Source organism: Arachis ipaensis, chromosome B8 (assembly GCF_059453495.1).
Source record: "Arachis ipaensis isolate K30076 ecotype BB chromosome B8, ASM5945349v1, whole genome shotgun sequence".
In the NCBI taxonomy this organism is placed as follows: domain Eukaryota; kingdom Viridiplantae; phylum Streptophyta; class Magnoliopsida; order Fabales; family Fabaceae; genus Arachis; species Arachis ipaensis.
In genome coordinates, this window is record NC_142443.1 from 2,202,208 (window position 1) to 2,214,456 (window position 12,249).

Below are 12,249 nucleotides of genomic sequence, written 5' to 3' on the forward strand. Positions count from 1 at the left end.
ATGGATTAATACTCAAATTCGTCTCTAAAAAATTACCCATTTTTTAAATTAATCCTTAAAAGATTTTTTGAGTCATATTAGTTTTTGAAAGATAAAACATAAGTCAAATTAGTTCTTCCGTTAGTTAGATGATGACGTGATAGGTTAATGTCACGTGTCACAACATGATTGGTTGACGTGTCAGGTCAGTGACACCTAGCATGTCATGTGTCACTTAACGTGTAAAAAAGTTATTTATAATCAAAATAGTCCTTAAAAGTTTAGAAGTAAGTCATTTTCATCCTTAAAATTTTAAAAATTAATCAAATTAGTCTTTTTATATTTTTTTATTTTTCTTCATAATATTAAATTTGAAATATTTTTTATATTACTAATTTTAATGTTATTTTTTAGACCTTAATAAATAAAATTTACTTTACATAAAATAATAAAAATAATTAAATTATTATAAAATTATTTTGTCATTTATATTTTAAATTTTATATTTTTAAATTGCAATTTTTTTATAGTGAAATTTTTTTATTTAAACGAATTTATCAAATTATTATTGATTATATATTTAAAAATTTAATATTTTAAATTTTACTACATAATATAATATTTATTTTAAAATTTAAATTTTTTAAATTTTTTAAAATTATAATTTTTATTATTGTATAATATATATATGGTAGAACTCAATAATTGAAAAACCGATTTGTGAGATTACTTGTTGAATTTTAATATTTTTAATATACTTTTTAAAATAACTACTATATTTATTTAGTGAGATATAAAAGATTAAAATATTTAAAATAATTACTATATTCATTTAGTGAAATCCAAAATAAAGTTTTAATATTTTGGATTTCACTAAATAAATATAATAGTTATTTTAAAATATTAAAAAATTAGAGTTTTAATATTTTGAATTTTACTAAATAAATATAGTAGTTATTTTAAATATTTTAATCTTTTATATCTCACTAAATAAATATAATAGTTATTTTTAAATATATAATCAATAATAATTTGATAAATTTGTTTAAATAAAAAAATTTTACTATAAAAAAATTACAATTTAAAAATATAAAATTTAAAATACAAATGACAAAATAACTTTATAATAATTTAATTATTTTTATTATTTTATGTAAAAAAAATTTATTTATTAAGGTCTAAAAAATAATATTAAAATTAGTACTATAAAAAATACTTCAAATTTAATATTATGAAGAAAAATAAAAAAATATAAGGACTAATTTAATTAATTTTTAAAATTTTAGGGATGAAAATGACTTACTTCTACACTTTCAGGAACTATTTTGATTATAAATAACTTTTTTATACGTTAAGTGACACGTGACATGTTAGGTGTCACTGACTTGACATGTCAACCAATCATATTGTGACACGTGGCATTAACCTATCACATCATCGTCTAACTAACGGAAGAACTAATTTGTCTTATGTTTTATCTTTCAAGAACTAATACGACTAAAAAAATCTTTTGAGAACTAATTTAAAAAATGAGTAATTTTTTAGAGACGAATTTGACTATTAACCCATAAAAATTTTCATTTATCTAGAAACATCTCTTCTTGTGTTTTCTTTTTTTTTTTTTTTGGTCGATCCTTCTTGTGTTTTCATAGAAGCTATCTGAACCCATTTTTTTTTCTTGCTCTTACAAACAGTCTAGAACCAAAAAAATTCATTTCAGAAAGCCTATTATTAGCTACATAACAAATCCCGTAATACAAGCTAATCAACATCTTTAATCCCATTACATTTTTATACCACATGTGTGAACAGTGGTGGCATCACTGTTCATCCTGCACCCAACCTGATCACTTTCATATTTTGTTCCCTAAAATGGACACTTGTCACTATATTAACTTGCCACCTATTTTCTACATGTGTAGAAGCTAAATCTCTTTCTACACCAGGGAATCCACCAAAAAATATTTTATTACTTTTAGGAATTTGAATTTATTCGTTTTAAAAAAAGCATAAATTTTTTATATTAGAATCGTACAAATCTATATCTTTGTTGTTTTATTGTTTGTAAATAACTAAAAAAAATTAAAAAAAATAAAAATACCAAAAATATAATATAAAATTATGAATTAATTTTATAATGATGATATATTTAGATGTATCTAGTAAGAACATGTTGTGCTAAATTTGAGCTTATTTGGAATAATTTTTATCAATTTGTATGAGAAATTAAGAAATAATGATATTGCAGCATCCAATTACCATTATTATTCATTGCAGAAGAAACTAAAATGGCTTCTTTTCCTTCCATTACTTATGATGTGTTCTTGAGTTTCAGAGGCACAGACACTCGACGGGGTGTTCTTAGCCATTTGGTTAAGGCTCTAAATCAAAAGCAAATTGAAACATATGTAGATTACATGTTGATGGAAGGAACTGAAATATCACACTCACTCCTCACAGTCAATTTGTCAGGTCAGGATTACCTTCATCAAATTTTGGGTCAGTTCCTTTCTTCATTTCTCATAAAAGTTTAATTTTGATGAAGCATAAAATTTTAAAAAATGCTACTTGTATATTTTTATCCCCTTTTAAATCTAATATTTTATTATTTAATTTTTTATTTAATTATATTTTTTATTTTTAAGGGATTACTTTTATTTTTAATACTTATCACTATAAAATTTGTAACCACTTGCGATACATTAATTTTTTGCAAACCAAATTCAAACCATAAAATTTGTAACAACTTTTTGTGTACTAATTTTTAAAAAATTAGTGAAGTTTTCAAAATCAATTAAACTCATTTCAATTTTTTATATTCAAAATTCATGTTAAAAAGTAAAAACACATCTAAAATTAAATAAACAACATAAACACATTTAAAATTATGTATTAACACATCAAAATTATTGTCATTGTAGTTCTAAATTATATATTAAACTCAGAAAAAATTAAACTTAAATACATATTCAAAATTATAAAAATGGACTCTAAATATTTTATCAACACATCTAAAACTCATGTAAAAAAAGTAAAAAACTTATATATGGACATAAGAACATAATAAATAACATAAACATATCTAAAATTATAAGAATGCACTCTAAATATTTTATCAACACATTCAAAACTCATGTAAAAAAACTTATATATATATATACAGAATAATAACAAAAGCAATGGTGTCAGAGAATCCGCAAAGAAAAACTCTATGAATAGAGGCCCATCCAAACGTTAGGTACGTTCTCGGCGCAGACGAACGGCGACGCTGATGTAGACGAACGGCGACAAAGAGGAGGAAGGCGGCAATGATGATGAGCACCAAGGAAGAGGAAGCCGACGTTGTGGATGAGCGTTGAGGATGAGGAAGGCGGCGTCGAGGATGAGCACTGACGAGGATGGTAGCGCGGACGAACGGTGTCGGAGGATGACAAACTACGGATGGCGTGGGCCTCTGGGTTTATGATGTGCGGTAAATGTGACTATCCTGTTTCCTTCAGGGTTTTGTTTGGTATTAGTTAATAATGAGATGATTTAAATGTTATTTTAGAATTTTAAAATTGAAATTTTAAATTTTAACTAATTTAATTTTTGGATGTGTATTTAAATTGTAATATATTAATAGTTTTTTTTGGTGACTGTAATATATTAATAGTTAAATATATTAAATCTGAATTAGAAATTTAAAATTGAAATTTAAATTTTAAATTTTACTTTTATTTAGTTTGTATTTTAAATGTGTATTTAATTTTAAAAAGATACTAAATTTATTTATAATTTTTAGATATGTTTGTTTTATTTTTTATTTTAATTATTGTGTAATAAAAGGCTGAATATTGTACAACTTTTAAAGAATACCTAGTTGAATTGTAAAATTTTTTATAATCAATTTGGTGAATTGTGTGTTGCAAAGGTTGAACCAAGCATACCAATGTGATCCAAAAGAATTTGTTGGAATTCATGAACCAATTGCAGAGCTAGAATCAATATTATGCAGGGAATCGAAAGCTGTTCTTGTTATCGGATTTTGGGGCATGGGAGGTATTGGTAAAACAACTCTTGCAAGTAAGATTTTCAGCATGAATTTCAAGGTATATATTTTTTTGGAGAATGTAAGGGAGAGAGTTCAGAGATATGGCATGACTCATTTGAAGAAAGAGCTTCTTTCTAAACTACTAGAGGAAAAACATGATGGAATAACCAATTTTGCCAAACGAAGACTTAGTCGAAAGGGAATTCTTCTTGTTCTTGATGATGTCAATGATCCAGACCAATTGCAAGATTTATGTGGGAGAGGATTTGAGTAACAACTAGGGATAAACATGTATTCTTGTTAAACAAGTTGATCACATACATGAGGTTAAGCCATTGAATGATGATGAATCTCAAGCTTTTTAATTTGAATGCCTTCAAACAAAACCATGACATTGAAAGAGACCAAGCTCATGCTGAGCTAACCATCAAGCTGGTTAACTATGCTAATGGCAATCCATTGGCTTTAAAAGTTTATGGAAGAAGCAAAGAAGAGTGGGACAGTTTTTGAGAATTAGTAGTTCTTGGACGAGGCACGGGGAATGTCTGTTGTGTGTTCCTCAAGGTATTGAGTCTCTTTCAGAAGAGTTGAGACTTTTTGAATGGAATGCGTGTGCCATTTGAAATCTTTATCATCATCTTTTTGTACTAAAAACCTTGTTAAACTTATGAGAAGAGTTTCAAGTATACGGAAAACACCAGTATTTTAGTTATTTTAATAGTTAATTTAAATTATAAAAAATATATAAAATATATATTAATTAAAATTAATCGTTAAAACAAACACTAATGTTTTAGTACACTTAAAATTTTTCCAAACTTATGGTGATAGATAGCGGGTTGGAAAAGCTTTGGGATGGTGTCCAGGTATGTAAATTTTTTCCACTTTCAGTGCTCTAGTTAATCTTTTTTTTTGAATCAACATAAGCTCAACACACTAATGTGAAGCAACGAAAGAAACAACAAGACTTAGAAAATACATAAATTTTGAAGCTTTCTGCAATGCCTCAACCACCCAAAGTATCACTCTTAGTCCATTCGTTGTAACTCAGAATCGCCTTTCTTATTACGAAGTCCACACCTGTTTCCTTATTATTAAAAATCCTAGCATTGCGTTCCATCCAAATGTTCCAAATAACTGTAAAGAACCTCGGCAACCATTTCTTCTGATCTTGTTTCCGCTTATACCTACCAGTCCATCTCTCAAACAGTTTCCTTATGGTTCCAGGGATAGGCCACACCTCTCCAAACGACCTCAACCAACTATCCCACACCTGTCATGTTATCTCACATAGAAGAAATAGATGCTCCACCGACTCTACCTCCTTTTTGCAAAGTACACAAAGATTATCATCGGCCTAATAATTCCTATTCTACTCAATCTCTCCTTGGTACTCACTCTGCCAATAAGTACAAACCACCCAAGCAGCTCGATCCTCGGCGGTACTACTCCTCTCCAAACAGAACTTGTGAAACTGTAACTCGTTATCTCATATGACAGATTCTCCGACTGTAGGACCTGCACAACAGACTTAGTAGAGAATACTCCTTTACTATCAAACTTCCAGACCATATTATCATCTTTTTCATCTGTCAATTTCACCTGTCTTAGCCGCTCATGGAGTTGGTGGACAAGTTCCAGCTCCCATGGGAATAACTCTCTCCGCCACTGGAAGTTCCATATCCACTCAAGCCCATCCCAAAATCCACAATCCCCTACCATCGAACCTTGCTGATTCGAAATAGAGTATAGTCTTGGAAATGCCACCTTCAATGGGCCACCTTGTAGCCAGTTATCTTCCCAAAATCGGGTACTCCTCCCATTCCCTGCTCTGGTTAATCTTTTACTCTTTCCTTCTATTATCTATGTGTTAAAGTTTAAAACACAGCTAAAAATAGCCTCTACCTTCATTCTTAACTTTCTAAATTTCTAGCATAATTCTCTACCATAATGCTTAAGTGACAAAATTATCTTTTAATCCTTTCATTTCTAATTAAAATACTTCTCAATCTTTTTATTATGTAATAAATTAGTGTTATTGACATTAATAAGGGTAATTAAATTTTACAATTGTCTTTTATATTCAATCATTTTAATCATTTTATTATGTAATGAATTAGTGTTATTGACATTAATAAGGATAATTAAATTTTACAATTATATTTTATATATTAACAGTAACTATAATTGTTACTTTAACAATCATAAATAAAAAGATGGTGTTTATTCAACTAACTTCTTTGTGCAGGTGGTGCAGGCTGAAGTTCTATCGGAAGAAATTACAAATTATAGTTTCACTAGTGCTGTTTGGAATGGGCTCGTTCCACCGAAAATTGAGCTGTTTTTTTGGTTTGTGTTGATAGGCAGAGTGAATACCAAGGATAGACTGTGTCGATTACGTGTTATTAACCAGAATGACAATATGTGTGTTTTCTGTTGTAAGTATGTGAAAACTACTTTTCACTTGTTTCTTGGGTGTGAAATCACTTGGCAGGTGTGGTGTGCGTGACTGCGTGCCTTTGGAAGGTACGCTAAAACAACACTTTGAAAGCTGGACGCAATTATCAGTAAGGAAGGATGACAGAAAGAGGTGGTTCATTGAGTTCTTTGCTATTATCTGGACAATCTGGCTAGAAAAAAATGTCGGGCTCTTCCGAGATCAGGCCTCAAGTGTGGTAGAGACCAGGTCGTTTAAGGTTTCTGAGGATTAGAGTGGTGGTGACCCCTTTAGTTGTTGATGGCCATGCCGAAAATGACTAGGAGTGGGTTAGTGTTGGGTAGTGAGTTACTGCTTGTAGTTTTTCCTCATTGCTCCACTGTGTTGCGTTGAGCTCTCTTTATTTCAAAAAAAAAAAAACATAGATATGTATACATATAAATCTAAATATATATCTCTAATTCTGAAATATTCATTTATATTCATATAATAACTATTCTAAAAAAAATTGAATTTTTATACTATATTAAACAGAGTTCAAAATAGCCTCATAATAGAAATTATTTTTAATCTTTTTATACTATAGTATTTAGATATAATTTTAAAAAAATAAATTATAGTGACTATTCAAAAGAATAAAAATAATAATATGAAATTGAATAAATAAATTTAAATTAAGTATTTTTGTAATTTTATTTAAAATCTAATTTATGAATACATCATTTAATTTTATAATTATTAAATTTTAAATTAATATTATATCTATTTTATTGTCGCGCAAGGCATAGTCTCTCCATACTCAATTAAGAGGTTGCGGGTTCGAGTCTCTTATATTTGGTAAAAAATAAAAGGCGCGAGTTTATTTTAAGATAATGAAATGAAAAAGACTACTTAAGTAAAAATATTTTTATGCGAAAATAATATTTGATAACGATTGAATAATTTGACATATTTAATATAATATATATTAATATTTTAATATAAGTAGATAATTACTTCTTATATATGTCTCAACTTGCTTTTGGTTTAAAGACTTGCCCAATCCATAAAATCATTGGGTTGGAGTCTCTCTTTAAATTCAGGAGAATAATGAAAAGGATTGGCATAATCCCCTTCATTGGAATTGACCTCTAAAACTGAGGAAGACATTAAAAGAGAAGTAGCTAGTAATTGCTAGCTTAATGCAGTGAAATGACTCATGATGAATACAATTCTTGAGTATCGTACTGAAATGTTTTATAGTCTACTTTATTATTATTTAACCAAACCTGAAACATACAATCAAACTATCCTCAAACGAAAAAGGTAATCCTTTTAGAAATCAAACTAGTCACATTGTTCTCAAATTAGTTTTCCTTATCACTCTCGTTGACCATCGGATCCGAAAAGAATCCCATTATTTTCTTCTCAAGAGCAAGGAGCAGGGACATCAGCACCCCACCAATTGTAGAGGAAGTTCCAGTTTCATCGCTCTTTTCTTCTTCTTTCTCAAAGTTTATAATACGTACCTAAAAGTTACAAAGTTAGTAGAATGTATAATCACATTACAATTCAAGAAAGTAAGTTGAAAATAAGTGAAATTTTCTTACAGATACAATGTCAGAAGCTATCAATGTATTGATGGAGCTGCCACCAAAAGCCTCTCTATCACTGTCAGAATCAGCCAGTGTGATGCCCAAACGCCAATCTGCAGAACCATCCTCTTCATTCACATAATGTCCAGACAGAGACAGAATCTCAAAGTCTCCCTACATGCAGATGGCAGAAAAGCACGTAAATAAATGGAATAAGAGAAGAACATTAAAGAATGACACACATGAATAAGTACACATAAGTGATTGTTTGCTTGTACTTCATATATACGAAACAAATCTGAGTTTGGTTTGCCAATTGCGGCTTTTGATATATGACCGAAGGCTGCAATTGCATAGCTAGAGTGAGTACTTGCTTCCCAAACCTTCCACAGCTTTGCGACAACATCCTGCACCAAATTTGAAGAGGATCTAATTCTTGATTCATAATTAATCGATAAAATATAATTGAAACCTTAAAAGTGTGTATGATGGTACCTCTCCAGGATAGACAGTCAACTCAAAAGGAACGGTCCTTCCGAAATCTTCTACTTCTCTAAGGCCATCTTCAGAATATAGATTTATCAAAATACACAGTATAAAAGTGAAGATTGACATTATAAAGCAAATAAAAAGAAATTGTTTTGAACTCATAATAATGAATCCAAACCATATTAGTTCACCATAAAATTGAATCATTAATGTAATAAGTAGCAAGAACTGAAACAGAAAAAAAAGAGAACATGATAGATAGACATTATCCCATACAAAAATTCTTACACACTCAGGAAAGAAAAAACCTGAAACAATAAAATTTTCATTGATTATCTACATCTAATTCTTTTGAAAATTGAAATGGTAAGAAGAATTTATTTCCTCATTCATGTATGAATATTTCTCAGAAATAAAACAAAAAGATGAAACTGACCAATTTTGCGTAATTGGGTTCTTGGCATCTTGGCAGAAGATGAAGACCTCTCGATTCTCTTCCCTGCTTCTTCTTCTCTGCACAAGGTTAGAAGAAAGGTTAGTTTTGAATACTACGCTCTTCAAGTTTTCTAATTGGAATGGTTATTTTATTTTATTTTCAAATTTCATATAATTTAAATTATTGTTGAATCCGTTTAGATTATTTCGGATTTTATTCAGATTATAATTTTGATTTTTAAATTTAGTTTTAAACAAATTGATTTTAAAGATATTTGAATTTGTATTTTAAATATTAAAAAAAGGATGTACCAAACATTCCATTTATGTATGCTTTTGTTGTAATTATTTTTCTTCTTTTTGAATTTATGTGAAAAAAAAGCTAAAAGAATTTAATGTATAGCTAGTCGAATTGGACTCTTTAGGTATACAAATAACCAACCTCCAAAACCGGATATCAGTTTTTCTATTTCCACATTTACCTCTCATATACATTTTTTTAGTTTAATTTTGATATAAACAATTTTATATAATTTTTTAATTAAATTTATGTATTTAGATGATTTTTTAAACAATAAATTAAAAAAATTAATGAAATGATTAATTGCATTCATAGCTGCGGTTGCATGGGAAGAAGGACAAGTTCAATAGTCATCATGGTTTCTTTGTTTCTGCTTCTATGAGTGAACCAACTTGGAACTTGTTTTCCAGGCAAACAAAACTGAACCCTATGATGATATTGATATTCTCTTCCATCCTCCTTCTCCATCTCGTTCTCTCGCAAGCAACCCTGAACCTTGTAGTGATAGTGTGGATTAACAAGTAATGCTCTTCTATCATTGTCCTCGTTCTCTTTTATTGCTGCTAGACAAGTATTCGCTGCTCTCTCTATTCTCATACACGCATCTTCCATAATCCCTTTCTTTGTAAGATGGTCTAACTTTATGCAGTTGGCAAAAGCAAAGATTTCGGTCTCAATCTGCTCGTCGGAGCAGGCAAATGCAGATGGAGTAGTAGTCTCTAATGAGGTGCAGTCAATAACATCTAGTTCTGTAATAGAAGATGGAAGCTCCGGCAAGGACTGAAGCATCTCACAACCCCTCAAGTTGAGTGATTTCAGCAGTGACAGATGCTTGATGCTTTCGGGCAAGCAAGTTATGTTGCTCCGCCAAAGTGACAAGTACTTCAATGATGAGAGCATGCCTATGTTGTGTGGCAGCATAGAAAGATGAGAAGACAATACATCCAACTCAAAACCTTAAGGTAGTAAGTTAATGGATTTCTTGCTTTCTTTGACGTGGGACTAACTTTATGCACTCCTCACATTTGCAACATTAACAGTAACATCTACTTAAATTGAGCTCAAGTAGATTGTGGCATGATGCAATAGATGAGGGAACCTGGCGCATACTCACACACTCAGAAATGTTTAATACTTGAAGCTTTAAGGCTCTAGATAAATCCGGCAGCTCCATTAGCTTCCTAGATGCTTGAAGATATACTTCCTTTAAATTCACAATATTCTGAAAATATGTATCATGTAGTTGATTAGTGACCAAACATGACTAATTCGTTTTAGGTAGCTACTCACATGATAGTATCTGTTTTTTATTACATTAAAGTGCCAAATATCATATAGTTGACAATTCGTTTTAGGTAGTTACTCACATGATAGTATCATATAGTTGATAAGTTGTCGACATATATTATGTTAATCTGTTTAATCATATAGTTATCAACTATTTTTACTTGAAAACATTTTTATGCAAATAGTCACTTTTTTTTATTACATTAAAGTGCCAAATAAAATTAAAAGAAAAGGGTGTCCAGGTATGTAAATTTTTTCCACTTTAAGTGCTCTCGTTAATCTTTTACTCTTTCATTTTAATTTTATTTGGCACTTTTTAAGATAACTAGTGTCTGTTCCCGTACCTACAAGGTACGGGATAATACATAAAATTATATTAAAAATTTTATTAAAAAATTAAATAATATATATAATAATTATTATTATAAATATTTTATAAAGTTATAATTAAAATCAAATTTTTAAAATTTTTAATATTAAAATATTAAAAATAATTAGTATTTATCTTAATCAATTTGAGTTTGTTAAGTGATCATCTCACTCGTCCGCTTAAACAACTATTAGAAGTTAGAATCTCGCTTTGTGTATATAGCAATCCATTGGCTAGCGATAAACCCTTAATAAAATGAGTATCATTACGTGGTTAGACTTGGCAGGAATTTTCGAATACGCAGGTACCCGACCTGTCTATACCCGGATGAAAAGGATAATAACTTGACTCGAGTCGGGACAGATTTTGCTTAAGACAGGTATAGTCGGGTTTAAGGTGTACCTGCCCCGAATATATACATATAAACACTTTTTAGTAATTAGGATTTGCCTCACATCACACATTATTCATAGCTTCAGTCTATACTCTATAGCCATGCAAGATAAACTCAATCATCCTCACCTAAAATCTTCTTCTTCTCGACTTCTTCACAAAAAAACTGCATAGCTCCTGTCATGTTGCTGCTGAGTCCATCGCCGCTTACCTATTCACAACTCCCATCTTCCTTCACAGCCAGAGACGAACCCACGTTTAATATAGAGGGGGCATTTGCCCCCACAAATTTTTTTGAAAAAAATTAATATTTATATACATATATACCACTTATTATATTATATTTGTCTCAAAATAAAATATAAATAGTTCTTTTGTATTTTATGTTAAAAAATATTTTGTTAAACTTAACACATAATAATTATATTGTTAAATTTGATTTAGTATGAAAAATAAATAAATACACAAAAAAATTAGTGATAATTAATTATATTATATTAGTTAATTAATTAATAATTAAATTAAAACTTAGTTTTCTAATTAAATACAACTTAAATTATTAGTAATTTTTTAAAAATTGTCTAAGATAAAAAAATATATTATCTATGTAATATACTGTAATTATTTTGGTTAAAAAATTTATTTATACTATAAAAATTATAATAAGTAGATTTGACAATTATAATATACTGTAATTATTTTGGTTAAAAATTAGTTATACTATGTGTATGAAATTATATTTTTATTATTTTAAATATTATAATAATGATTGTGTGTATATTTCTAGTTCTTATCAATATGTATTAGATAGTTCTAATTTTAAATTTTGAATATATCTAAACCAATTTAGATTGATCAAGTGAGTCCGCTTAAATAAGTATTGAGGGTTCGAATTCTGTCTCGTATGTATAGCAACTCGTTGCCGGCCTATACTCGTTGCCGGCCAATTGT

The 12,249-nt window shown here is 29.1% G+C and overlaps 2 protein-coding genes across 3 annotated transcripts; both read right to left on the bottom strand.

The window, feature by feature from the left end:
• Positions 1-5,018: 5,018 nt before the first annotated feature.
• Positions 5,019-5,734, bottom strand: LOC148546989 (uncharacterized). Its single transcript, XM_088496851.1, has 2 exons — positions 5,411-5,734; positions 5,019-5,285 (listed from the first exon to the last, which is right to left on the bottom strand). Exons 1-2 carry the CDS (start codon positions 5,732-5,734, stop codon positions 5,019-5,021), a joined length of 591 nt encoding a protein of 196 aa, XP_088352977.1.
• A 1,897-nt stretch (positions 5,735-7,631) lies between these two features.
• LOC107613024 (AT-hook motif nuclear-localized protein 14-like) lies at positions 7,632-9,081 on the bottom strand. Of its 2 annotated transcripts, XM_021108518.2 has the most exons (5): positions 8,949-9,081; positions 8,519-8,586; positions 8,302-8,430; positions 8,039-8,197; positions 7,632-7,957 (listed from the first exon to the last, which is right to left on the bottom strand). In XM_021108518.2, the coding sequence occupies exons 1-5, from the start codon at positions 8,974-8,976 to the stop codon at positions 7,796-7,798; spliced, it is 546 nt and encodes a 181-aa protein (XP_020964177.1). In that variant the 5' UTR covers positions 8,977-9,081; the 3' UTR covers positions 7,632-7,795. The 2 variants fall into 2 exon arrangements, with proteins under 2 accessions (XP_020964177.1, XP_088352131.1); XM_088496005.1 differs by lacking the exon at positions 8,949-9,081 and having other exon boundaries at positions 8,519-8,638.
• Positions 9,082-12,249: the final 3,168 nt, after the last annotated feature.

What these genes read in the sequence shown, in the direction of transcription:
- LOC148546989 (XM_088496851.1), bottom strand. Translation starts at nt 5,734, where the DNA reads ATGGTAGGGGATTGTGGATTTTGGGATGGGCTTGAGTGGATATGGAAC. An exon ending in GGTTTGTACTTATTGGCAGA is followed by an intron (nt 5,286 to 5,410) that starts GTGAGTACCAAG and finishes ATAACATGACAG; the next exon opens with GTGTGGGATAGTTGGTTGAG.
- LOC107613024 (XM_088496005.1), bottom strand. Translation starts at nt 8,638, where the DNA reads ATGTCAATCTTCACTTTTATACTGTGTATTTTGATAAATCTATATTCT. An exon ending in ATTTGTTTCGTATATATGAA is followed by an intron (nt 8,198 to 8,301) that starts GTACAAGCAAAC and finishes ATCTGCATGTAG; the next exon opens with GGAGACTTTGAGATTCTGTC. An exon ending in TAGCTTCTGACATTGTATCT is followed by an intron (nt 7,958 to 8,038) that starts GTAAGAAAATTT and finishes TGTAACTTTTAG; the next exon opens with GTACGTATTATAAACTTTGA.